The sequence below is a fragment of the Trichoderma ghanense genome, assembly GCF_004382785.1.
Source record: "Trichoderma ghanense strain CCMA-1212 chromosome Unknown scaffold_5, whole genome shotgun sequence".
In the NCBI taxonomy this organism is placed as follows: Eukaryota; Fungi; Ascomycota; class Sordariomycetes; order Hypocreales; family Hypocreaceae; genus Trichoderma; species Trichoderma ghanense.
In genome coordinates, this window is record NW_027395668.1 from 520,150 (window position 1) to 544,389 (window position 24,240).

The 24,240-nt window shown below is 56.3% G+C and overlaps 7 protein-coding genes across 7 annotated transcripts; 4 read left to right on the plus strand and 3 right to left on the minus strand.

Moving 5' to 3' along the window:
- Window positions 1-887: 887 nt before the first annotated feature.
- CCMA1212_005110 (uncharacterized protein) lies at window positions 888-1,484 on the plus strand (the record flags this gene model as incomplete). Its single annotated transcript, XM_073702387.1, has 2 exons — window positions 888-1,300; window positions 1,379-1,484. 2 exons carry the CDS (start codon window positions 888-890, stop codon window positions 1,482-1,484), a joined length of 519 nt encoding a protein of 172 aa, XP_073559241.1.
- Window positions 1,485-5,466: 3,982 nt separating this feature from the next.
- CCMA1212_005111 (uncharacterized protein) lies at window positions 5,467-8,776 on the minus strand (the record flags this gene model as incomplete). The annotated part of the gene is made up of 3 exons (XM_073702388.1): window positions 5,467-8,136; window positions 8,262-8,551; window positions 8,734-8,776. The coding sequence occupies 3 exons, from the start codon at window positions 8,774-8,776 to the stop codon at window positions 5,467-5,469; spliced, it is 3,003 nt and encodes a 1,000-aa protein (XP_073559240.1).
- A 459-nt stretch (window positions 8,777-9,235) lies between these two features.
- CCMA1212_005112 (Palmitoyltransferase PFA4) lies at window positions 9,236-10,513 on the plus strand (the record flags this gene model as incomplete). The annotated part of the gene is made up of 1 exon (XM_073702389.1): window positions 9,236-10,513. One exon carries the CDS (start codon window positions 9,236-9,238, stop codon window positions 10,511-10,513), a length of 1,278 nt encoding a protein of 425 aa, XP_073559243.1.
- A 566-nt stretch (window positions 10,514-11,079) lies between these two features.
- Window positions 11,080-14,933, minus strand: CCMA1212_005113 (Myosin-1; the record flags this gene model as incomplete). Its single annotated transcript, XM_073702390.1, has 3 exons — window positions 11,080-11,405; window positions 11,464-14,851; window positions 14,931-14,933. 3 exons carry the CDS (start codon window positions 14,931-14,933, stop codon window positions 11,080-11,082), a joined length of 3,717 nt encoding a protein of 1,238 aa, XP_073559242.1.
- A 1,555-nt stretch (window positions 14,934-16,488) lies between these two features.
- CCMA1212_005114 (uncharacterized protein) lies at window positions 16,489-17,940 on the plus strand. Its single transcript, XM_073702391.1, has 4 exons — window positions 16,489-16,628; window positions 17,318-17,434; window positions 17,584-17,639; window positions 17,774-17,940. The coding sequence occupies exons 1-4, from the start codon at window positions 16,510-16,512 to the stop codon at window positions 17,905-17,907; spliced, it is 426 nt and encodes a 141-aa protein (XP_073559238.1). The 5' UTR covers window positions 16,489-16,509; the 3' UTR covers window positions 17,908-17,940.
- A 1,268-nt stretch (window positions 17,941-19,208) lies between these two features.
- Window positions 19,209-19,508, minus strand: CCMA1212_005115 (uncharacterized protein; the record flags this gene model as incomplete). The annotated part of the gene is made up of 2 exons (XM_073702392.1): window positions 19,209-19,318; window positions 19,379-19,508. The coding sequence occupies 2 exons, from the start codon at window positions 19,506-19,508 to the stop codon at window positions 19,209-19,211; spliced, it is 240 nt and encodes a 79-aa protein (XP_073559237.1).
- Window positions 19,509-23,095: 3,587 nt separating this feature from the next.
- On the plus strand, window positions 23,096-24,039 carry CCMA1212_005116 (FK506-binding protein 2; the record flags this gene model as incomplete). Its single annotated transcript, XM_073702393.1, has 5 exons — window positions 23,096-23,276; window positions 23,381-23,438; window positions 23,517-23,558; window positions 23,650-23,723; window positions 23,825-24,039. 5 exons carry the CDS (start codon window positions 23,096-23,098, stop codon window positions 24,037-24,039), a joined length of 570 nt encoding a protein of 189 aa, XP_073558855.1.
- Between the last annotated feature and the right edge of the window lie 201 nt (window positions 24,040-24,240).

Below are 24,240 nucleotides of genomic sequence, written 5' to 3' on the forward strand. Positions count from 1 at the left end.
GCTTGTATATTACCCACTGCTGTCCAAGGCAAAGCGACGTGTGCTTATGGTGATGTGATGCGATGCGGACAGGGTGATGGCGGGAAGGGGAGGACACGGGTTCAGGCGGACGAGCGATAGCAATACCACTGAAGCAGCGGCAGCAGTCGCAGCAAGCAGGCAAGGTCAGGTAGAGCTACCTGATGGGCAACAGGCGACTGCAGAATGGCTCCCTTTATTTCCTTGGCCCGTTCCGCTTCCGCTCTGCCGTCGTCCCTTTGCGCGCACTCGTACTCTGGCTGTACTGTATGTACGTCTGATAGGTAAGGTAAGGTAGGGAAAGCTGTAAGGCAAGGCAATGCGCAAGTGAGTGAGCGTGTGTATGCAGGTATGTAGTGGCGAGGCGCGTAAAAAAAAGACCACTCAACCCCGCCAAAGAAAAATTCAAGGGAAATAAAAAAAAAAAAAAAGCCGGGCGAAAAAAAAAAAGTAGTCGGGAGGGAGAAAAAGAGGCGCAACGGGAACGCGGGGTCTCGTCCAGGAGATACTATAGATGCGGCCAACGACTGGCAGGGAAGAGAAGAAGCCGGAGAGACGAACGAGGAAATGCCTGTCTGCTCAAGCAGCGGCAGCGGCAGCGACAGCGGCCCAAAACGCGGCCTGAGCTCCGCGCAAGGCAGTCGAGTGCGATTATCGTCGCGAGAGGCGCCACCAGGTGCCAAGGCCAGGCCGAGTTTGCTGCGCAGTTGTCAAGCTGGAACAGGGCCGAGGTTAGATGAAAAAGAGCTTCGGTCTGGGACACGATACTGCAGGTATACCCACGGTGGACAAGGGTGGCATCCAGCCGTGGCGTGTGTGTACAAGTACGAGCACCTCAGGCGCTCCCACGCCCACGTATGCAGCCCACGATGCCGCCAAAGGGGTTACCAGCTCCAAGACGCCGTGGTTGTACTTGGACTCGCAGCACGAGTCCGGTCCCAAGGAGCACGACGAGCACACGCACAGAGGCTAATAACAATAAAACGACGACAAATGGTCTGCCGGAAGCATTTAACCACAGACCCCTGCAAGTCGGCCAGGGAGGGCCGTCACAGAGCCCCAGCGCCATCCCGACCAGAGCGCCGAAGTTGAACAAGCGGGTTTGCTCGGGATCTAGCTTGAGGATCCCAGGTGGCGGGATGGCGGGCACGGAGGACCAAGCCTGTTTGAGAGCAAGGTCAAGGCTCAAGGCCATCCAAGCCGCAGCCCACCACACCATCAGGCGAGCCAAGTTGAACGTCGTCAGAAGCGGCAGGCATCATGGCACAGGGCGGGAAGACCTGTACATACCTCAGGTATGCACAGACTTGGCGTAGAGTGCATGTACTGTACTGTGCTGTACTGTATGATCCTCGCACAGGCAACGGAACCATTGTGCGAAGCAGACGAGAGGCCATCGTGGGCGGAGCCGGCCAGGGCACAGACACGAAGCGTCGAGAGGCGGCATCGCGAATACGCTCGCTTAGTACGGAGCCTCTGATGCGCAGGGCCAGGCCGAACCTACCCAGGTAGGGCTAAGGCCCAAAGGGCAGCGGAGGCTAGAGGCTAGAGAGCGATGAGGCTTTTAGCACGCCACGAACCAGTGTCACGAAAGAGGAAGTTGGTAACAGAGGGAGGTACTAGAGGGAATGTCCATGAGGGCTTTTGGCCGGCGTCATGACAGGTGGACAGGCAGACACAGGCAATGCTACGTGCGAATCAGATGAAGCCGGCGACAGGCACAGATACAGGTGGGTAAATAGGTGGCTACAGCAGCGGGAAGAAAAAAGGAAGAAAGGGAGAACAAGAGGGCATGGAGACAGGGACAAGGGGGATACGGGAGGTGTGCAATGTTGCTCTATCAAAGATTCGGAGAGAGAGAAGAGACGACAAGAAAAAGGAGTCCTGACCGTGGCACTACCAGCAACACAATAGACACGTAAAGCACTCTATACACACGAATTGCCTGCTTTGTACGCCGCAAGCACGGAGCAAAAGGAGCGAAATGAAGGGATCGCAAAAAGAAAAGAAACAAGTGTCACAGCACAGCACAGGGAACGGGAAGAAAAGAGTCGGGCGGAAAAGGGCCCTGCAGATCAGGAGCCCAGCGGCTGGAGCTGCATCTGATCACACCGAAGACGAGAAAAAAAAAATTTGTCGATGGATCGGATGGCAGCAGCGCTTGGACGCAAGCGAGAATCTGGGGGAAGGAGGGGAGGGCTAGCGAGGGCTAGCGAGCGGCCGGTACCTCCCAGGTACAAGGGACCACGAGCAGTGGGTAAACGTGCCCTGAGGGGCTGGCCACTGGGTGCAGGTGGATGGGGGCCTTTTGGGGGTCTTGGAGGGACTTGGGGGCACTCGGGAGGGGACCATGGCGGAGTGCCGGCCACTGAGAGCCACGGACGCACAGGCCAGCGCAACTGTTCCGTACATGTACCGGTCGCGTAGTGCCTGTGCTGTAGCCGTGGGATGCCGCTGCCACAACTGACAGGCGGGATGATGGATTCGAGGCAGTTGCTCTTTTGGCGTCTCTGGACCAGCTCCTTCCCGCTGCTGTAATATCCCCCAGTCTGCCACACCGGAACAAACTTCCTGAGAGCTGGAGGGATCGAGAGAACCAGCTCCTTTGCCCTCACATCACCTCGCCTCGACTCGATCCCGATCATGAGCACAAGGGCAGAGCGGAATCCACAGAGTTTGCTTTCTTCCAAAGTGCTCCAGCCTCCAGCAGGGGTTCGTCGAACCCACCGCGGAACCGCTTCCTTCGCCGATAGTCACTGCGGAGACTAACGTTTTCGTTCCGGCCTCTTTATTAGGGATTCTACAATATGGAGCTACGGAGAACAGAATGCCGACATAGTATTACTACAACGACTGCTTGTACCGTACATACTACTAGATGCAAGAGCAAGAGTACAGGGACTATCCCGCCCAGCTTATCTCGGACAGCTTCGTCCTTCAAATTGCTCCTTGTTTTACGAGTATTACGATCCCTCAGACCGGCATCCCACAAGAAGAGACAAAGACGCTGCTTCATCGTCCACTTCTGGCAACGGGCCAGCTTGGGTTGCTACAACTACATGAGACAAGAAGCCTGCTGACCAGGGGTGGGCACGTCAGGAAAGAGGATGCTGTGGGAAGGAGAGCAAAGGAGGGCAAGCAAAAAGAAAAGAAAAAAGCTCAATCGCATCAAGACTGGGGCGGCTGAAAGAGGTCAAGCACATCACACAGCGTGCTACTGCGCCTGAAGCGCCCTTCTCTCTCTGCTTGGATGTCCATGCATCGTCTCACAACCAATGCGCGGCTGATCTTTGTTGTCCTTATCAACACCCACGCCGTGTCTAAATGCCGCTGGCAATGGCTCTGATCCAAACAGGATGCTCGGCTGAAACCCTGTACGAGTACAGACGCACTTGCACGGCTATGAAACCGCCTACCGGCCGACTACTCCGTACTTCGTTAATTGTCCTGTGGCCATCTCGCCAGCGTCGAGCCAAGTCAGCTAAAGCCGGGGCTACAAGTACAGTATCTGCCAGACGACAACGTGAAAGCACGGAGTCACTGGGGCTGGAACTCTCACCTGAGGTGGCCATACTTGGTACCCCGGCAAGTTATTGTCCCTCTCATGTTCCAGGAGTGCTCTCGCCTCTTCCTCAACCTCCATCCGCCTGCAGCATCATTGTGTCGGTCCAATTCAGCACAATATCGGCTCCCTCAGCTCTCCCGGCCTTGGGATATGCAGTCTGGAGCGTTTAGGCTGCGCATCATCTTCGGTCGGGCTCTTCTTCTCCACAGGTTGCGCCTCAGCGAGTAAAGTTGCCGCAATCATGCTCCATATCAACGTGTTCACCTATGATCTACCAGGCGGTCGTCGCCATATTGGGGCTCAACTCTCGAGCCATTCGATGGCTGTTATTGTCTGTTGACTTTGATGGCAAACAACCCTTCCGCGAGCTACTGGCGCCACTGCATGGATGCCGTCTCAGCTTCAAGCCTACCGAGCACCTCCAACTGCAAGGCGCGTCTGCTCAAACCCACCGTGCATATCGAACGATGCAGCGACTACCCCAGTGTCTTGGGTACTGATGACGCCAAGGCATCGTCAACGCGCCTCTCTTCTGCCGTCGATGGTACGTCCGAGACTTGACCGGCGGCCCGGCTCGCCCCTAAAGGCGCTGTCAGTTCAAAGACTTGCGCCCCTATCCTTCCCCCTTGGCCTTGGACCAATCCGTCCCGGCGGCAACCCACCCCCCAAATTGCTTCGCATCGAGCCAATACTTCGACAGACCGAGCGCCCTGCGAAACTCCCACCGCATCTTCCTGTGCGCCCATTGAAATCTCAACGATGCCCTCCATGTTGTATGTGCTACTGAGTTGATAATAATAGTTCAGAAAAGGGTATCACGACGTCTTACATCAACTCCGCAGACACTCATCTTTGCAGCATAGGAAGCGCGCCGCATCACCGACACTGGGTTTCGTCACCTTGATGATCAACCTTGCTCATTTGGCACACAAGGCCCGAAACACGCCCGGGTTCACATCTCAATGGCAACAACTAGTAATGATATCTCGGCCTGCCGCAGAGGCTGTTGGATTCGCCTAGCGTCTCCCTATTCCCTCCCATGACCCTGGTTGCAGCCGCCTTGCATGGAAAAAAGAAGGGGCCATTCATTGTTTGCTAGGAAGATCGTGCGAGCTGCAGTATTACCATCACCAGCCTCCTTGGAACTCAACCTCGACCAAAGAGACCAAGGCCATGATAACAGCATGCCACCACATGCCGCTCTCGCAAGCGCCCATCCCTGTCGCAGCCCATTTCCCAAAACGCTTCTCTGCATGAAAGGGGCGGCAATTCCTCGTTCATATGCCTTCTGCTATCCAACCGCTTCTGCATGCACGTGGCAAGCCGAGCCACTCTTCCATCTGCTACAGCAAGAATGTACCATTGGAATATTGGAGAGGGGGCAGAGAACCCGCTCGTCATGCGTGGAATATGGAGAGACACCGAGGTAGGCATGCATGTGCCAGCAGTAGTCCAAAAATTGCGCTCTCTCGTCATGCAGCTCATATATCATGGTATAATAACGAGAGAAGGATTGCTGTCTTGACGCAGGCCAATAATCACGCACTGTCGTCTGGAGACGTATGGAGTAACGACTCGAGTTTAAGCCCAACTGGATCGGCGTGCTCCGTCCATGTGGTGAAGATCCACGCTGGGTATCACTTTGCTCTTCTTCATGACACACAAAAAGCGCTGCTTGCTGCTGTGCAACTATATGTGACAGATGCGTCCCGACCTAATCTAACGCTGGTCTTGAAATCCAATAACCCCATCCGTACCGGCATCCAGAAGAACAAGAAGAAAGGAAGGGGGGGAAATCATATACTACCCTGCAAGGCCTTGCCAGTCCTGCAGGTTAAGTGAGGTATACTGTGTAGATGCTCTTCTTCGTCTCGCCTTTGATTCTATCTCTCCCCGCCCTGTTGATGCCGGGTCCATGCGTCGTTCTGGAACCCCCCCTTGTCATCCTTGCGAAATCCAAGGCCGTCCCTCTCGTCGTCAATGAGGCGGCCCCATTCAAGCAGGAGCCGGAAGATATAAATCTCCATGTCCTTCTGCCGCAGCGCCTGAGCAGCCCATCGCTGGCCCTGCTGGACGATCCACTCGGCGTCGGCCGTCCTGCCCTGCATCGCCGTGTCTCTGCCGTTGACCTTGGGCCGGTCGACGGTCCCCGAGAAGTAGGCAAACGTCGTGTGCAGCGCCTGGAAGCGCGGGTCGACGGGGACAAAGTGCAGCCACGGCATGAGCCGCTCGGTGTACCACGTGCGGAAGATGGTGGACACGAGCGGCACGCTGTTGGAGCGCAGGGTGCGGAGCAGCTGGTGCTGCGGCGGGCCGTCGTCGTCGTCCATGAGGAGCACGTAGCGGTACTCGAGCGGCTCGACGGCCTCGTCGCGGAGGCCGTACGCCTTCTGGACGAGCCTGCAGCCGGGGGCGGCGCAGGGCGTCGAGTTGGTCACGCCCACGCTGAAGGGCACCAGGGCGTTGGCCTGGGAGGCAGAGACCCTCTCGTAGCCAAACGTGTCGCGGTCGCCGGGCGTGGGGAGGACCATGACGACGTCGTCGCGCGCGTACGGCGCGCTGGCGAGGTGCAGCAGGCGATACTTGTGGCTCCCGCGCAGGGCCTGACTATTGGGCGCGTGTTCCCCCACGACCCCTCTCCAGACCAGACTATCGTATCTTCGCGTAAACTGCCACTTGATGTCGGGCTGCTCCAGCCTCGTCCTGGGCAGCGGTATCACAATGTCGCCGAACTCGTCCGTCTTGGAAGCCCCGAACAGGGGGGCCAGGTGCCGGAGCGGCGCCCGCGGCGGGTCCGTGAGCGAGAAGCCGTGCAGCAGCCGCAGGTCTGGCTGGGCGCACGTGTCGAGCGACTGCTGCCACTTTGCCAGTAGTTGGCCGTACGTGTGATCCTTGGCGCACGACCAACAGAATTCCATAAAGTTCCAGTGAGGCCTCGTCCTACTCCGCGACAGGGGTGAGCAGGCGTCGACCATCATCCGACGTAAATCACTAGCCGATATTCCTGGTGCTGAGACCCCAGGAGGAGGAATAGGGGCAGCGGCAGCAGCAGCAGAAGAAGAGGGAGGAGGCGACTGGATGCTCGGCTCGGCGATCGTTTCCTTCTCGTGCTCCGCTGGCGCAGTGGTGTTGCCGTTGCCGTTGCCGTTGCCGTTGCCGTTGCCGTTGTTGTTGTTGTTGCCATTGCCCGCCTCGTCTGTCGAGCGCCGAGTCAATAGGTCAGCCACGGAGCTGAGCTGGGCAGCCCTGCTCTTGGTGTTGGCCTCCTCCCACGACGGTAACACGCGGGGGGCCGGGAGGAGGTTGATGGGCAGGACCATGTCGGGGAGGTGCTGCGAGAACTTGGCGATCATGCTGACCAGCTCATCCAGGTCCTTGTTGTCGTCCTCGCGCCCCGTGTCCTTGCGGGAAACCTTGCCATCCTTGACGGTGACGGTGGCCACGTCCGGCATCGCCGCCATCTCATCCGCCCTCTTGCGAAGCACAGAGGGAGCGACGTTCCAGTAGGGGGCCACGTCCCGGTCGATTTGCTGGAACTCGTCAATCATTACCGAGTCATCCGCGGCGTACTTGTACCACGCGTCGAAGTTGGGGGGCGGCAGCCTCCCGTTGTGTCGCTCCTGGTAGACGGTGACAGCCGTCGTGAGCGTCGCACTGACGCTGACTAGTGCCTTCCAGCGGTCGTGTTCGACGTGGGCCGTATAGACGAGGTCGTTGGCAGGATGGATGCCGTTGCGGAAGGTTTGGGGCTTCTTTACGAAGATGAAGATGGTTGTAGCCAAAAGGAGAGACAGGAGAAGGACCACAAACAGGATACGCCGGATAAAGAGGACGGAATGCAGGTCGTGGAGGTAGAGGAAGACGATGGTGCCGGCAACAATCATCCACAGGGGCCCTAGCGCAGCAAGTCGTGATAAGTGTAGCCAGTCTCCATAGTGGAAGATCTTATCGCAAGCGCTCCAAATGCCGACCAGGAATGTCAGGGTGCTGATGGGCGTGATGGTTGACGTCTCGCATATCCAAAACATGGACGAAATGAGTAGAGCGGCAAAAGCAAAGCTGTCCACTAGGGCGTCAAACCCGTACAGGGAACCAACGGAGACCCTCACTCCGCGGGTGCCCCTGAAGATGGTGTTGACAACCCATACAAGTCCCACCGAGGCGGACGACAGCAGCAGCACCGTGCTAAGGACGCGTAGTCGCAGCTTGATAGTCCTCGCCCAAGCCAGCAGCCGCCACAGCAAGACGATGATGGCAGCGTCAAGCACGAGGCCAAACAGCTGCAGCGAAACGGTCTTGAAGCGGCTGTCGATGAGGTGGAAGCAAAAGTACGTCGACCTCCGAATGCTGGAGAGGGACAGGTACGTCCCCAGGGAGAAGACAAAGGCGCTGACGACGGTGTTGAACATGACGACGCGGGGGCCGCTGAACCAGTCATAGATGTCGTCGAAGGTGCTGCGCCAGGGGTCGTCGTCGTCTTCGGACACGGGGAAGCCCCATCTGCGGCGTGTCTGGAATATCTCATATGCAATGAGGATTATGCATAGAAAAGCCTACCATGAAGAATATTTGTAAGCTTTTGGATCCCCCCTTCATCTCATGTCTGTCTCATCACCAAAATCGACGTCCTCCCCATTCTCATCCTCATCTTCTTCTTGCTTCAGTGACGTCGCCTTACCTCGAGCCCAGGAGTAGCGCATTGCTGCTGCTTATTCACCAGATGGAACACTTCCAGTCGAAGGACAATGATCAACACCAGGGCCGGAATCGACCATCTCCGAGGGCGCTTGGGAAGATGGGCGTTGGATCCCTTGAGCAGCGCGTCGTCAGAGGCAACGCCCAGCATCGACTCCTCGGCGGAAACGAAGCGGCCGTCCGCTCCGGGGATGAATTTCGCTGCAGCACTGATGCCATAGCAGATGAGGCCTGACAAAAGCAGTACTAATAACGATGATAGCCGAGGGCGTTCTGGGGCTGATGTTAGCAGATGTGATGAGCGTTGGTGGGCGCGGGAATGCACATGCCGGTTAATGAGTGGCGCTCCAACGAGTGAGAGATGTAGACAAACGACAAAACACTGCTGTAAGGCTCGTCAGCAACACTCGATCCCAAATTCACATGAAATCAAACCACAAGGAGAGCGTATATACCATACCAAAGAGCAGACACCTGCACAGCCGGGACCCGAGCCATGGCGCGAGGAGTCCAAGGCGGCAAAGATCCAGGCACTTTGTGCGTTGTCTGTGCAAAAGCACCTCTTAGCCGCGAGCAGTCGAGGAGAATGAAGCTCTCATTCTGCTCCAGTCAATCGAGCGCAGTATCAATGACGATGCCAGCTATTGCCCTGCGTGTCGTGTGTTTCTTCTCTCAATATATCGGAGTTTTCATTCCCTCATTCGCCTCAAGTCTTCACCTCTCGGGCTTGTTTCAGGGGGGGCCACACCTGCCAAGCTGGCGCGGCGCTTACATAAGGTAAGATGGAACCATTTCCGCACTTCTCCGCCAAAAAGGATCATTGATAAACCTGGTATCAATCAATACGAGGCTCTGGAGTAGTCAGCAACTCTTTACTGACAGCATCAATGTGAACGGCAAACTCCAAGCCATGCCCCATCCTCGCCCATCGAGAGCATCACCACCAGCCTCCCCGCAATGGCAGGCCTCAGCGACGCGCCCTTCATCGAGGCCCTCGCCGTGCCCGCCGTCTGCGCCCTGATCGTCTTCCTCAGCTACTTCACCCAGTACATCTTCCACGCCGACCCGGACCTCCTCCCCGGCCCGCCCTCCCGCGCCGAGACGCTCGTCTTCAACGCGCTGCTCCTCTGCCTCTGGATCAGCTACTTCCGCGCCGTGACCGTCGACCCGGGCCGGTACGTCTTCGAAGAGCAGGTCCTCGATGCCACCGACAGCAGCCGCTGGTGCAAGAAGTGCCAGGCGCCGAAGCCGCCCAGGGCGCACCACTGCCGGCACTGCAGGCGCTGCATCCCCAAGATGGACCACCACTGCCCCTGGACGCGCAACTGCGTCTCCATGACCACCTTCCCGCACTTCCTGCGCTTCCTCGTCTACGCCAACCTCTCCCTCTGGGCGCTCGGCTACCTCCTCGGCCAGCGCTTCCTCGCCCTCTGGGAAACGCGCCACATGCCCTCCCACCTGGGGCCCTCGCTCTTCGGCCTCGTCGGCCTCTCCGCCACGGCGCTCACCTGGTCCGTCACCAGCCTCGCGCTCGGCCTCATGCTCTTCGCCACGCTCAAGGGCTGGGCGCTCAACCGCACCTCCATCGAGGAGCTCGAGCACGACCGCCACGAGGCGAATTTCCGCAGCGGCGCCCGCGACTGGTGGGACCTCGCGGGGCCCGACGGCGAGAGGCTGCAGCTTGAGCACGTCGAGTTCCCCTACGACGTGGGCTTCTTCGCCAACATGGCGCAGGCCATGGGCACCGCCAACGTGCTCCTGTGGTTCTTCCCGCTGGCGGGCAACCCGCGCGTGAGCAAGACGGCGCCCGGGCCCGGGTGGACGTGGGAGGAGAACGGGTTCAATCGCGAGGAGGGCATGTGGCCGCCCGTCAACCCGGAGAAGCTGCGTCTTTCGAAGCGAGAAATGGGCGTTTCGCGGCGCAACTACGAGATGGAGCTTGAGGACTACGGGCTCAGCACCGAGGAGCACGTCGAGGCATTCAGGAGACGCCAGGAAGAGGACCTCCGGCGGAGAAACAGGCACTTGATGGCGGAGCTGGAAGAGGTGGATGTGTATCACCAGGCGGACCGCCGCAGTGACGATGAGGGCTTGCTGTTTGGGTGGACTCATGCGGATGGCGATAGTCTGGCGGATTACGGAGTGGATGAGGATGCGGAAGAGCAGGATGAGGACGTTCCCCTTGCGGAACTGTTGCGGCGGAGGAAGGGGCATGGCATCTATGTTGATGACTGATAGACCAGCCCTAGCATTCCTTTTTTGTTGAGACAAAGGACAAGCAAGCATATGAGTCAACGGCGTACTTGATGGAGATGGCATTTTAGGTATTAATTTCTCTGCAATATAAAGAAACTTTATTTTTCTAAAACGGCAACCTTCAAAAGATATATAGATATATAAGAAGCATTTCCCAGGCCCCCATGGCTCATTCAGAAGGTCCGGTCCCCCTTCACTCGTCTCTCCCTCCCCCCTTTTCGGATACCCACCTAGTGAAAACCGGCCACACGCTTTCCGAGATCTATAGGTACTTCGAGAAAATAAGGACCGTACCGAAAAAAAAAAAAAAAAAACACACACACAACGGTTGCCCAGATGTCTCGTACACGTTCTGTGTACTGTACAACGTATTCTGCCCAAAGACGTAAGAAAGATGATTTCTTTCTTACCAAGTCATTGAGGCACAAGTTTGGTGTTGGTAAGCAAAAAGAGAATAGGCAATACGAGGGGAGAAAGCAAGACTGTATGAAATGCCTTCGGGGACAAGCAAGCATCGTGACGCAGCATCGACATTCGTGGGCGTTTTACCAGTCGTCAGTCTCGTCGTCCCTCTTTTGGTTCATGGCGTTCTTGCGCGCCAGCAGAGCATCCGCCAAGCTGCCTCCCAGGCTGGGCGTCGGTGTGCTACTACGGCTATCGCCGCCCGTGCCGTTGAGGCTCATGCCAGAGTCTCTCTGCGCCAGGTCGGCGGGCTTGCGTCCACCTGCCGCGGGCCGCTTTGTTGGCGGCACGGGCTTCGCCTTGGCCGAGGGCGGTGCTGGAGGGGCTCGAGGAGCAGGCGCTGCCTGCTCTTCTACATACGCTGCCGGCACCCAAGCCTGTCCCTGAGCATTCTTGGCTAGCCACCAGCCTATGATATCGTTAGTTCAGTTGACAGCGGTTGCTGGTCCGGGATAAGTGACACGTACCATTGTTCTCCTTCTGGATAATTTCGAGCATATCTCCCGCTTTAATGGTCAGTTCGTTCTCCTTCTGGCCGGCGAAATCATATAACACCTTGGCCATGATCTTGGGCTTAGCAGCAGGAGGGGCAGGAGGGGCGGGCGGAGGAGGCGGCGCTCGAGCGCTGCCTGACTGGTTTCTGGCGTGGCTGTTGACCGGTCTGTTGGCATTGCCAACGACGGGGATCTGATGCGTCGAAGAGCTCAACGTGCTTGTGCTTGCCGACGGGCCCGCGTTGGATGAGGCCGCTGATGAGGCAGACACTATGCTACCAAGAGCCGCGGGCGGCGGAGGAACGCTCCTGGTACCGGTCCCCGTTGGTCTCGGCTGAGTGTTGCGGGTAGCGGTGATTCTAGACGGCCTGCCTCCTGGACCACCGGGCTTGATGAGCTTGCCTCTGGTGATGGGTCGCGGCGGCACGGGCTTGGCCTTGGGCATGGGCTTCGATCCCGAACTCGGAGGCTCTCCCTGCTGCGTGTGGATCGCGCCACTCTTGTAGAAGTCCGCCCGCTGCTGAGAGTCCTTGAGAACCTTGACCTGCTGCATCTTGCCCGGCTTCTTTGCGTATTCGATTGTCTCGCCGATTTTGAGGTTAAAGCCCCCCGGCATGGCACGCTGCATCTGAGTAAACATCTCCGTCTTGAATACGCAGTTCATGAGCGGGTCTGCTTCCTGGGGAGATCCGATTCCCAATGAGAACCAGTCATCCTGGGCTGTGGAAGTACCAATGAACTTGATGGAACCAAGAGGGATTGCCTTTTCCACCTGAATCTGTGGCTGGCCGTTGATGAGAAGCTGGGCAATGATGTAGAATTTGGAGTTGGTCACAACAATGATGCGAGGGCTCGGCTTGCTGGAACGACCAAACTTGGCTTCGAGGATCTCGCCACGGCATGAGAAGATGGCACGCTCATTCGAGCCAAGGTTGGCTGCCTGCCGCAGAGGAGCTCCCGGTCCGTTCGTGGCGTTGATGCCGAGATAATCTCCCAAGAACCTTCGCGAGCCGAGGAGACTCATGCGCCGTCTCTCTTTTCGCCCCTGAAGAACCTTGTGGCCCTGGTCACGGAGCTGCAAGTACTCTGCACCAGTACGCTTCTTTCGCCAGAAACGCTGGATTCTCGTAGCGGACTCTGCTCGGTATGCAAGGTAGGCTCGCCACATGCGCTGGATACGAGTGGCCATGTTGTGCCAATATCGGTCTCTCATGTGCTCCAGGGCAAACAGCGTCTCCGGGGACTTGATGAAGGCTTTTGTCACGCCCATCTGCCACTCTTCCTTGGGAATGCTCGTGTCCTTGAGAATCTGCTTGACGGCATCCTCGTATGAACCCTGCCACGTGTATTCACCCGCGTATGAAGTGGCGGGCGACAGCAAGAAGAAGCGATCGACAAACTTATCAAAGGCCTGTCGGTAAGCAAATCCAGCTCTTCGGATGCGAACGTTTTCCTGCAGACCGAGATATTTGATCTGATGCAGGACGTTGGGCGAGTTGTACTCGGTTGGCGACTTGTTCTCGTTGGGCTTGATCGTTCGAATGTATGACGGCTGGCACTTCATGAGTGTGTCGACCAAGAGGTTTGCCGATGTGCGGATACGGTCTCCCGCAGACGGCGGCTGCTTGCGGTTGTCCTGATCGACTTCGTTGGGAAACAGCGTGTGGATGAATGCGTTTCCGCTACTCTGGAACAGGTTTAACAATCCCTTGAGCAGCTGGTCCTTGTTCTTGTCCGTGATGCCGTCGACGGTGTAGCCGACATCACCGGCGTAGTGCTTGATGATGAAGCTGCCTTGTCGGGGAATCAGATGGGCGTGCGACATGCCGTTGATGCTCTGCATGAAGGTTCGGTCGCAAGCGGCAGGATCTGCGTGGGCCGTCTTGGTCGCGTCCTTCATGGCAGAGAAGATGCCGGGCGGGCGGATCTGCTCAATCAGGTCGCACACGACCTTGTTGTCAAAGTACTTGATCGGCGTCCACTGAATCTTTTCTCGTGCGTATTCCTCCTGCTCGGCCTTGAGGGTGAGCTGGATGAAGATCTGCTGCAGCTTCTCGTTGACGTAGTTGATGCAGAGCTGTTCGAAGCTGTTGTTTTCAAAGATCTCGAATCCGTAGATATCCAGGATGCCGATGGTGTTGGATGTGGCCTGCCTTGACTTGAGAGAGATGTTGATGCGCTCGACAATCCAATCGAACAAGTTGCTGTAAATGGCCTTGGCCAGCGCGTCTCGGGTTGCCATTGCCTGGGCGGGATTGGCCGGCGACTCGATGACCTCTCCATTTCGAGGCGTAAGGATACGGATGGTGATGCCCTTGATGACCTCTTCGGGGGTGCACTGCAGCAGGTATGCCACAAAGTCCACCACCGACTTGTCAACCACTTCGGCGTATCCGCTCTGGTCCTCCTGGAATCGAATGTTGCCGATCCACAGAATGGCGGCCAGCATGCGGAAGATCTCATCCTGCTCCGCCTGGCTCAGCCCGATAACCTTCATGGCATTGAGCGTGTCCTGGAACTCGGCGACATCGTCAATGCCGTCCACATCGAAACACTTGGAGCGGCTGGTATAGAGGTAGGTCTCGGGCTTCTGGATGCCATACATCTCGCGGTACTGGCTCGGGGCCGCTTTTGTGAACTGGTAGAAGATGTGGAAGTTGCGCTCGTTTGTGATCTGGCCGACGACTCGCGTCTTCTCGAGGAGGTAGTTTGTAATGTCGGCTCCGACGGGCTCGCCGGTGGCGTTGAAGTAGAGCTGGAGGTATTTTCCGAATCGCGACGAGTTGTTGTTGCGCAGCGTCTTTGCGTTTCCGAACGACTCGAGCAGCGGGTTGGTTGCCAGCACCATTTCCTTGATCTTCTTGATGTCGCCCGACTGCTCACCAGACACACTCGCTATGTACTGCATGATGCGCTTGGCGGCCTCGGTCTTGCCGGCTCCCGACTCGCCCGAGATGATGACGCACTGGTTGTCGTTGTATGCCTTCATGTTGTAGTAGGCGGACTCGGCAATGGCAAAGACGTGCGGCGGCATTTCCAGCCGGTTCTTGCCCTTGTAGCTGTCGAGGACCTGGTCGGTGTAGATGCCCAGGTCCCGGAAGGGATTGACCGAGACCAGCACATGGCCGATGTATGTGTAGATCTCGGCGCCCTCGAAGCGCTTCTTGAGGTTGTCGTTGATGGCTTCGTTGGAGACCTTGCTGAGCAGGGTCAAGTCTGACACACCGATCTCCTTTTTCTTAGTCACCTCGTACGTCGCCTTCTTGGGCTTTTCGCTGCTGCCGCCGCCCGCCGCCTGGGCATTCCGGGCGGCTTTGTCCTTGGGACGCCTTGAAATACCCTGGAGATTGGAAGAGAGCGCCTGTTAGAATGATGCCGCAGCGTTTTTGGTGGTGGAGGGGCTGCGATGGGGGGGGGGAAGCGGGAGTTTGAGTGCGTACCATGGTGGATGATGGAGAGACGGCACAGGCAAAGGGGGGGGTGTTTGAAAGAGAGGGAGAAGGAAGAAGAGAAGAAGAAAAAGAAGGAAAAAAAGAGAAAGAGGATGGAGAGGCGGATTATTCGAGCATCAGACGCCTATTCTGTGCCGGGCGGTTGACGAGACGAGAATCGTCGGTGTTGAGCGAGGGGAGCGAGTGCGTTGGTTGACCCAGAAAGGCGAACGACCATGAATGTGGCTTGTCGAGATTCGCGGCCGAATGATGCGGTGCCTGACGAGTGACGTTTGGCGCCGCTGGCCGACCTTTTTCCGTGGCTGGTGGATTCTGGCGCTCTGATGAGTTTTTGATTCCTGATGGGCACAGCCACACTGCTGACAAGTCCGGGGCCGCTATAACATACAAAGTCCCTCAGGGATGGATGGGGAATCGCAGTTGTTTGCTTGCTGTCCTGGCAAAACCCACGACGCTGCAAATCTCGGTACCCGCGTGGTAATTTATGTGCAGCAAGAGAAACGGCCCCGGCTCGCTGATTGCTGCTTATTCTTGCTTCTTATTGATACGACGAGCCCATGCAGCGTCGCTCCGGCGCCTCCGTAGCCTCGCATCATTGCGCATATTACCTGGGCTTATAGAATACGCACTTCCTTCAGGCTACCGTTTAGATAAAAGACTGCTCGCTTCCCCTTCCTCCTCGCAGGACAGGAAGACAACGGATGCCTGCGGGTACCCAGAATGCGCTCCAGCTCTCTTTGCCGGTCTCTGCCCTTCCGAGCTCCGGATCCGTGGACCGTCATGATGGCGCTACCGGACCTCTGAGCCGTCGTCGCAAGCCAAAGGGAGGGCAGAGCAAGCAAAAACTATGGATATTCAGGCATCGACCTTCGTCAACGCTCCGCTGGCGGTGGAGACGCTCCCTTTCCAGAGCGTCCACTGCGCTGCTGCCAAGTCAGCCCGCGCCATCTGATTTGCTCGCCACCGGATCTTGCATGTGTCCTGACGATCGCCTCCTGGCCGGTGACGATACGCGGGACCGAGGTGAACAGAGAGCGTTACCAGTCATAGGTTCTGTCTCCCGTGCAAGCGCGATTTGTTGAACCAATTGTGAACCTGACTTCACTTCATACGCCCTTTGGCGAGCATTGTGCCCTGCCGAGATTGTGTGTTATCCGAGACACTAGGCGTACATTGAGGCTCTTTTGCCCGGTATTCGAGGTTGCACATCTATTTACTCCGTCAAACATGCTTAAAAACCCTCCCCGTCCAAATCCATCCACATCCGCATCCAAGCCATGTCCTGTTCCGGCCTCCCTCCACGCAAGCCACTTCGCGTGGCCACTCGCAATTGGCGCCAGCCTCTCTGAGACAAACCCGCTGCTGTCCTTCGCCTAGCAGAAATGGCGTCTCGTAACTGAAACCAAACATCGGCGTAAACAGAGTCGGGACCCCTTAATTGGGGGACGGGACGCATAAACTCATGCGGCCTCATGTACTGATATCTCAAGCTGCTTCAATGCCTCCTTTTGAAAAATAATGCTTCACGAACAGACTCAACTTGTAGAACTGCAGTCTATCCTGATCAATGCTCCAACAATTGGACGATCCCAGAAACAATCTCCCAGTGTCTCAAGTCGTCTCGCGCCACCACGCGACAACCACCATCCCTTGGGCCCCCCAGCCAGCCCATGACCTTCAAACCACGTCCGTCTGGCATCTCAGTGTGACCCCATCACCAGCACCTCCGTTAATCAACCGCATCCCTGCCATCCCCCATCCCCCCCCCCCTCTTTCATCCTCAGCAGCAGCAGCACCCAGCCGCCGATGGCAAGCCAGAGACCACCTGAAGAAAAACAATCGAGCACAAGTTGCGGGGTAGAGAAAATGGCGCTCCCGCATGCCCAACTATCCACACATCGCCAGGTCACCTTACGTCCCAATCTAGTGCCGAAAACGTACGAGTCGTTGCGGTGTGGGCTCTCTATGCCTTCATCTGAGGGATTCGGTGTTTAAAAACCAGCCGTTGCATCCCCCTCCTTTTTTCCTTTCCCGCTTTCCGATTTATTACAGCAAACAACGTGCTTCATTTTCTATTCGTCTTATAACAGGTTCCATCTGACAACTTTCGTCTGTTGTTCTCACCGTTCTTATTCCACCGCCTTAGGCTCAGCTACCCAAAAACCCCACCCCCACACGATAGACTCGAGAGAGACCTTCCGGCAAAAGCACCTGACGTCATCTACCAGAGCTTCGTTGGGCTCTTCCAAGGCTCGGGTCCAACTCCAGTCTCGCCACACTTCTCACAACCTACACCTCTTCACAATCCGAGAAAGAGTAGTAATCAAATCATCACAACCCGACGACACAAATCATCATCATGGCGGACACCACAGAGAACCAAGCCCCCGTCGACGAGACGACCATTGCCTCCGTCAAGGCCAACTCTGCTCGCAAGAACTCGCTGTCCAACTACCTGAAGCACCGCCCCGAACGCTCCGAGCTGGTAGAGAGTACGTCGCACGATGCCCGACCAGTTTTTTTTCCATCACATCGTTCATGTGCTGCCGGAGTGAATAATCGCAGACCCCCATGGGTGGAGATTGGGACTCACGCTGCCGCGTCCTTTACTGGAATTTCGATGCTGACCGATCTTTTGCAGAGAACATCCTCCCGGACTCCACAGCCGCGCCCGGCCTCCTCGCCAGCCAGAAAGAGGTAAGCAACCCAGCACCCGACACCTTTCGAACCCCGCAAGAAACAGTCTCCGTGACCCCAGTTCCCATACAGTTCGGGAGGGGAGAGAAAGAGGAAGTTAATGTCGAAAATATGCTAATGATGCCCAATTACAGCTCCAAAAGCACATGCTCGAAGACAAGCTCAACGACAAAATCTCCCACCGCCCCTCCCCCGACGCCCTCCTCAAGGAAGGCGTCCTGCACGAAGACCCGCGCTCCCCAGAGGAGAAATACGAGGAGGCCATTGAGGAGGAGTACGCCAAGCGGGAGGGCGGCGCTTGAATCGCTTTCTCTTTAACAAAAGCTGTGCGCTTAGAGACGAATGCAATGGATGCGAAATATTAGGGAAATGCGACAACTTTTTTTTTCTTTTTCTTTTTTCTTTTTTGAGCAGCTGGACAGGATGATATTTTGAAAGAGATGGATGAGAATTGCTTGCGAGCCTGGAATTGTTTGGTCAGGGAGCCTAATGAGGACCCTCAAAGCGAAGAGAGGGTTGCCGCCTGAGGTTCAGACCCCGAATTCCGCTGTCCCAACCACAGGCTCAATGCACAACCCAACCACAGACACTCCCCTCTTGAAAAAAAATTAAAACAGAATAAATGAGAGATTTCAAAGCCCAGTACTCCATAGAATCCACTGTATAGGTATTCGTGATCTGTAGCAAGTATAAAGGAACGCAACGGCTTACCCAGGGTAGCAGTGAGTTGCCAATGCTACCAAAAATAGCATTGCCCGCTGTGTCCAACAAGGCTGCCTCCCTCCCGCGGCGATCTTGTTCCTGCGTTAGTTTAGCTGATACGCTGTGAGACATCCATCCATCCATGGCGCTTGGTTTTTTTTCCCCCCCAAGACATACAGGATATGTACGACAACACGAAAGATAAAAAGAGAGAAACCGCCTCGTAAACAAGGCCGGCAATGTTCAATATTGGGGGGTTGAGAATACGAAAGAAAAGTCTTGTTGTACTCGTAGGATGGATAGATTGATGACGGGTTGTTTCGTTTCACGCACGAGCGCAGATATAAATAGAGCAACGACGGGCACCAGGACAAGAAGTTCAAGTAGGCATGTATGTAAAAATAAACTGCGTTCGCAACCAGATAACGCCACTTCTCATCCTTCGCTTACAGTAGCTACCTGTCTATGCTCCCGTTATGTTTCCAAGATGATCAGTCATACCTGATCCCATGTCCATGTCCATCCACCATCCATGCCCATGTCGCCCTTGCCCCAGAACCAGAAATCGTACAGCCAAGAAAAAAAATTGCAATCGTGATCAATAACGCCAACAGCACCATGCAGGTTGATTGTGTGACTAGCCATGATAGCCAAGCGATGCGTTGCTGTACGCATGCATGGTAGTCATCGTTCCCAGGCCTCCCGAGTGCGAGACGGGTCCCAGTACTTTGTATGTGATTGTGAAATCGTGTAGTTGTATGTAGTAAGACAGTACCCCCAGAGCCTGCGAGGCTCCAAGGGTGAGAAGAAGAAGAGGCAGCCAGGGTATATGGACCTGATACCACGAGACGATGGCAAAAAGGCGAATCACTGGTAGCCACCGCCATAGCGAGGAGAAGGGGAGCCCTTCTCATAGTCCTTCCGGTTGTGGTTGATGACAACGGTCTTGCCGGACCGGATTACTTGGGCAGCATGTCCTGCTACGGGTCTCGTTAGCATGTTGCGTCTGGTTAGAGATGTTGGGTCCACTAGCATACCAGCATCGTACTCGCGGCGGTTTGAAACAGAGTAGGAGTCGGACGACCCATAGGAGGCAGAGGAGCTGGGACGGCTGGGAGAGCTGGCAGAGCTGCCCTGATGAACGTAGACGCTGCTTCGAGAAGACATTGTGACGGTTTCTATATGTCTGTCTGTCTGTATGTCTGTGTGTGTCCGTCTGTTGGTCTGTTTGTTGGTTGGTTGGCTGACTCTGTTGGCAGATGAGAGTTGTCTGTATAACAGTGATGGCCAAGCAAGGATATATAAGAGTGATGGAGAGGCACAGCCTGTAGTCGAGTTCAATAACTGGTAGTAATGCTCGTGTTCATGTAGTCTTGATAAGAACGATGAGGATGATGGGAAATGCTTCCTGAGGACAACAGGGCATGAGCAGCAATTTGTAGTTTTCCAGACACAGCACTGCCGTCATGGCAGACAAGCACGTTCACTTTGAGACAGCACAGCACAGGCAGAGGAAACGGACGGCCAGATCGGGATAAGTCGACAGGGAGGCAGCAGCAGCAGCAGCGGGTGCTAACGTCTGACACAAGAGTGCACTCGTGAGTCAGGCAGGACCTCAGGCCCCGACTTGGACGGAAACGCGCCTTGGAAGCGATCTGCCGAGAGCCCCCAAACCTCCAGAACACCCCGACAGGGGGAGCGAGGACAGGGGCCGCCAATCGCCCGTGATTGGGCCTCGCGGCTGACTCTCTCTCTCTCTTTCGGACGAAGCAAGCCTTGCAAGCATCGTCAGAACCCAAAAGGCTCTGAGCGAGGGTCTCGTTGTTGTTTGGCACTAGGATGGACGACGGACAAGGTGGCGAAAAAGGGCCTGAGCGGCCTCATGATTGCGAGGCAGGGGGTGTGGCTAGGCAGGGCTCCCAGGGACCGAGGACGATGGGACGAGAGGGTCCTGGAGCACGAGCCGGGGGGGGGGAGAGGCTGTTGTGCTTTGGTGCAATCCGAGGAGAGCATGGCCACAGCCGTGAAGCAGCGACGGCCGGGGGACGGCAGCGGCAGTGGGGAGGCGAGGCAAGATGCACAGCTGCGCGTCTGCCTTCGAGTCACAGCTGGGCGACGGTGAGCGATTCCGGAAAGGTAAAGGACGAGGTCTGGGTGGGAGATTGATGGCAGATGGATGGCAGAGGGAAGAGCAGGGAGGGAGGCCAGGCACAAGCACAGCCGCTCCACTGCTGCCAGACACCTGCGGGTAACCTGCGAGGCACGTCAGTCGCTACGGCTGCAAGTAACAGCGGCACCGGGGTGCGCGACAGAGGCTGCGTTAGCGAACGGGTACCGGACTGGTACTGGCCGGGTAGCGCGTCTGTAGCATTACATGCAATACTGTGCTTGCGTGCCTCTTGTGCTTGCAAGGAAGTCCTGGAAGTTGGAAGACGTGCAGTCCAGCCAAGTGACCCCACGAGCCACTTCGCCAGCGCCTCGCTGAGTCCCGTAGGCCGTGCTAGGCAGACAGGCACAGAAGCAGGCATCAACCATGTGTCCCGTCGCTTCAGCGCCGCGATGAGTCGTCAGAAGTTGGAAGAACAAAGGTGTGGAGAGTGAGTTGAACGGTTTGCCGTTGTTCCCTCTCCTTCTATGCCCGTCTTCCCCTCTTTCTCCTCTAACACCGTCATTGGGTGGCTGGCTCTATTACTGCGGATGTACCAAGGATCTATTACAGCCGCATCTGCGAGGGTTATGCGTATGCGAGCGTGCATTCGCGGGTGCCACAAGGCGAGACCTGCCTGCATGCAAGTACCATGTCACGCATATCTACGAGCTGTCAAACCATTCGACGTGAAGAAAATCACTGTGCGACATGAGGGCTCTCTGGTGTGAGCGCAGGCCCTGCAACTTCGAGTGGGTGGTAGGGGAACAAGCCACGATGGGAGTAGGCTGTGTTTCTACTTTTTTTCTTTTCTCTTTCTTTCGGTGACGACATGACCAGTCACGTCAGTAGAGCTCTCGCAATAAGGGACAGTACAGGGTAAAGGGACGAGCAACTTGGTTGGCCGACGCTACGGGCGAAATGAGAAGCCAACCGGCAGGATTCGGTGATGCTGTCTCGCGGGCATGGTGCCGGCATGGCCCTCTCCTCCCGGCTTCTCTCGCGATACGTGGAGAAGGCATGGAAAGCGGGCGTCTTCTTCCGACTCCACACTCTGTTCGACCATTCCCAACATCTAACTGGCCCCCCTATTTGCTCGCCTCTTCTTCTCCGTTTCTGCCCAACTAATACACGCACCCTTCTGGTAGCATCGCCCACACAAGACCCTTCATACATGGTGGGCGTGTGGGAGCGTCTTCACCAGCAGAAGACGGGGACTAGTCGAGGTGCTCCGGGGAAGGCGGCCCCATGATGCAAGGAACGCCCATTGGAGGTTCGCGAAGCCTTGTTCGACAATCTGCGAATCGGACCCCGGAAGAAGAGCAAGCCAATGCCGGGGTCTCGTTTTTCTTTGGGCTTTTGGGAGAAAATAAAGTCATGTGGACTCTTTGCTGTGCAATTAGCCTGACCCCCCCCCCCCCCATCTTGGCACGAAATAAGAGAGGCCGTAGCCTTGCATGTGCGTGGTCCCCTGATGGCGTTCTGGTACCTTGACTGGCTTGGTGTTTTCAGGGCTCCACTACGTCATAGGCGATTGATTGGGGATGGCTCGAGTTTAGAGTCGCAGTTGTCAGAACACCTCAGTCGGAGCGCCCTGAAAGGAAATTGGCATCTCGAATTGGCCATGTTTGACGTCGATGCCGCGTGCTGCAAACAGCGCCTCGTCTATTATGCCTCGGATCCTTTCAGCTGTCGTCTTCCTCGGCTGTCTGCTGCGAAGTCGCCATCACACGCGGCATCGCTTTTCCCCTGGGCCAACTGGATCTCATACTAGAATCATGGCATCATCGCAGCCCATTTGGGATTCTCGAAGATTGCCTCGCTCATACTCACATGACCCGAAGAAAAGGGGTTCGGCAGTGTCATGACGTAGGAAGTACACTCTCACCAGAGGTTGCCCATTCATTTCAAGCAATCTGGAGGTTGCTGCCGCATCCCCGTATGCACGTACATACATCCATACAGTGTTCATGAAGCCCACCAGTTGATATACCACTTGATGTGCATGTTTAGGCTGCACTTGGATCACGCGAGAGAAATTACGCTGCTGAATTGCCCCTTGGTGACGCCATTCTAGAAATCCGCCAGCGAATCCGCATTGCCACGCTTCCAGCACATGCTTGAGGCTGAATGCTAAGGCTACGCATCTTTTGCATGTCATCATAATCGAGCCATTGTGCCAAGGCCACATGGAGCGCTAACAGCACACACTTGTCTAGGGGATTGAGGGAAAAGAAGCAGTTGACAAGCATCCATTGGGAATCCGCCCCAGAAGATGCAATTGGCGGGGGAAGCGAGATGCTGCCCGGGGCTCCCATTGGCCAATCACTCGCCCATCTCGCCCAGATGCAGATTCGCGCCTCGAATCGGGAAGCTCAAGCAAGTTGGTGGAGATTGATTGTGATAGCTGGCCACTTCAGCAATTCGTCTTTGCTCTTCCTCCTCTCTTCCTCCTTCTTCCCATCCATCCATCCATCCATCCGTCCGTCCACCTGCGCACATTTCTTCCCTCTCCCACAAAACGACGTAACCCACAGAAATCGCTTCGCTCTTCCTCACCACCATCAACAGACACACACGCAAACATCGCCACCCCCAAATCCCAAAAATGAAGGCAGCCCTGCTCCTCTCCGCCCTGGCCTCCTGCGCCATTGGCCTCGTCGCCGCCGAGGACCTCAAGATCGAGGTCACCCACCCCGTCGAGTGCGACCGCAAGACGCAAAAGGGCGACAGGCTGTCCATGCACTACCGCGGCACGCTGGCCAAGACGGGCGAGAAGTTTGATGCCAGTGCGTTCTATCTTCCCCCATCCTCATCCCAGGAGGATTCAACATCCGATGACGATCTCTTGATTGATTTGATTGACTGACAAATTTGGTTTTCCTAATTGTAGGCTACGATCGTAACCAGCCATTCAACTTCAAGTTGGGCGCTGGCCAGGTGATCAAGGGGTTTGTCTTGCACCCCCCTCCCCCCTCGTTCCTTTGACGACGACGACGTTGGGCGACATTGAGGCTAACGGCTTGTAGATGGGATCAGGGTCTCCTTGACATGTGCATTGGCGAGAAGAGGTAAGTAGACCAACCCAACTGCGTCACTTACTGGCCTTCCTTCATTAGGCCTCTATCTGGAACCAATGCTGACAATTACATCACCATTCAGGACTCTCACGATCCCTCCCCAGCTGGGCTACGGCCAGCGCAACATGGGCCCCATCCCCGCCGGCTCAACCCTGAGTACGTCCCTTCTCCCATCCCCTACCTGGGAACTCACGAAGACCATACCCCCATCGCCGCACCGAAATCAGGCCAACTCGCTAACACCCCGATGCCCACAGTCTTCGAGACCGAGCTCCTCGCCATCGAAGGCGTCAAGGCCCCCGAGAAGAAGCCCGTCCCCGAGACGCCCATCGTCGAGAAGCCCGCCGAGGACGAAGACGAAGAGAGCGTCGTCGAGAAGGCCGCCGAGGCAGCCGCCAGCGTCGCCTCCGAGGCCGTCGACGCCGCCAAGACGGTCTTCGCCGACACCGATGAGGGCCACGGGGAGCTGTAAATCTTTTACTTTGAGGAAATGACAAAAAGAGAACAGAGAAATGATATGATGATTATGTAAACTATACCTACTTTTTCCTTTGCTCGCATAGCTACCTACACAGCGGATCTACAACAAGAGTATTGTATGTAAAATGCAACGTTTCCGTTCAGATGCTCCTTCTGTCGGACTTGAGCTATATCTAGATGTGATCGTCACGTT

Bases quoted from the DNA above. Each gene is read 5' to 3' on its own strand.
- CCMA1212_005114 (XM_073702391.1), top strand. From the start codon at position 16,510: ATGCTCCAACAATTGGACGATCCCAGAAACAATCTCCCAGTGTCTCAA. The intron at 16,629-17,317 runs GTCCGTCTGGCA...CGGACACCACAG, and splicing joins GCCCATGACCTTCAAACCAC to AGAACCAAGCCCCCGTCGAC. The intron at 17,435-17,583 runs GTACGTCGCACG...GATCTTTTGCAG, and splicing joins ACGCTCCGAGCTGGTAGAGA to AGAACATCCTCCCGGACTCC.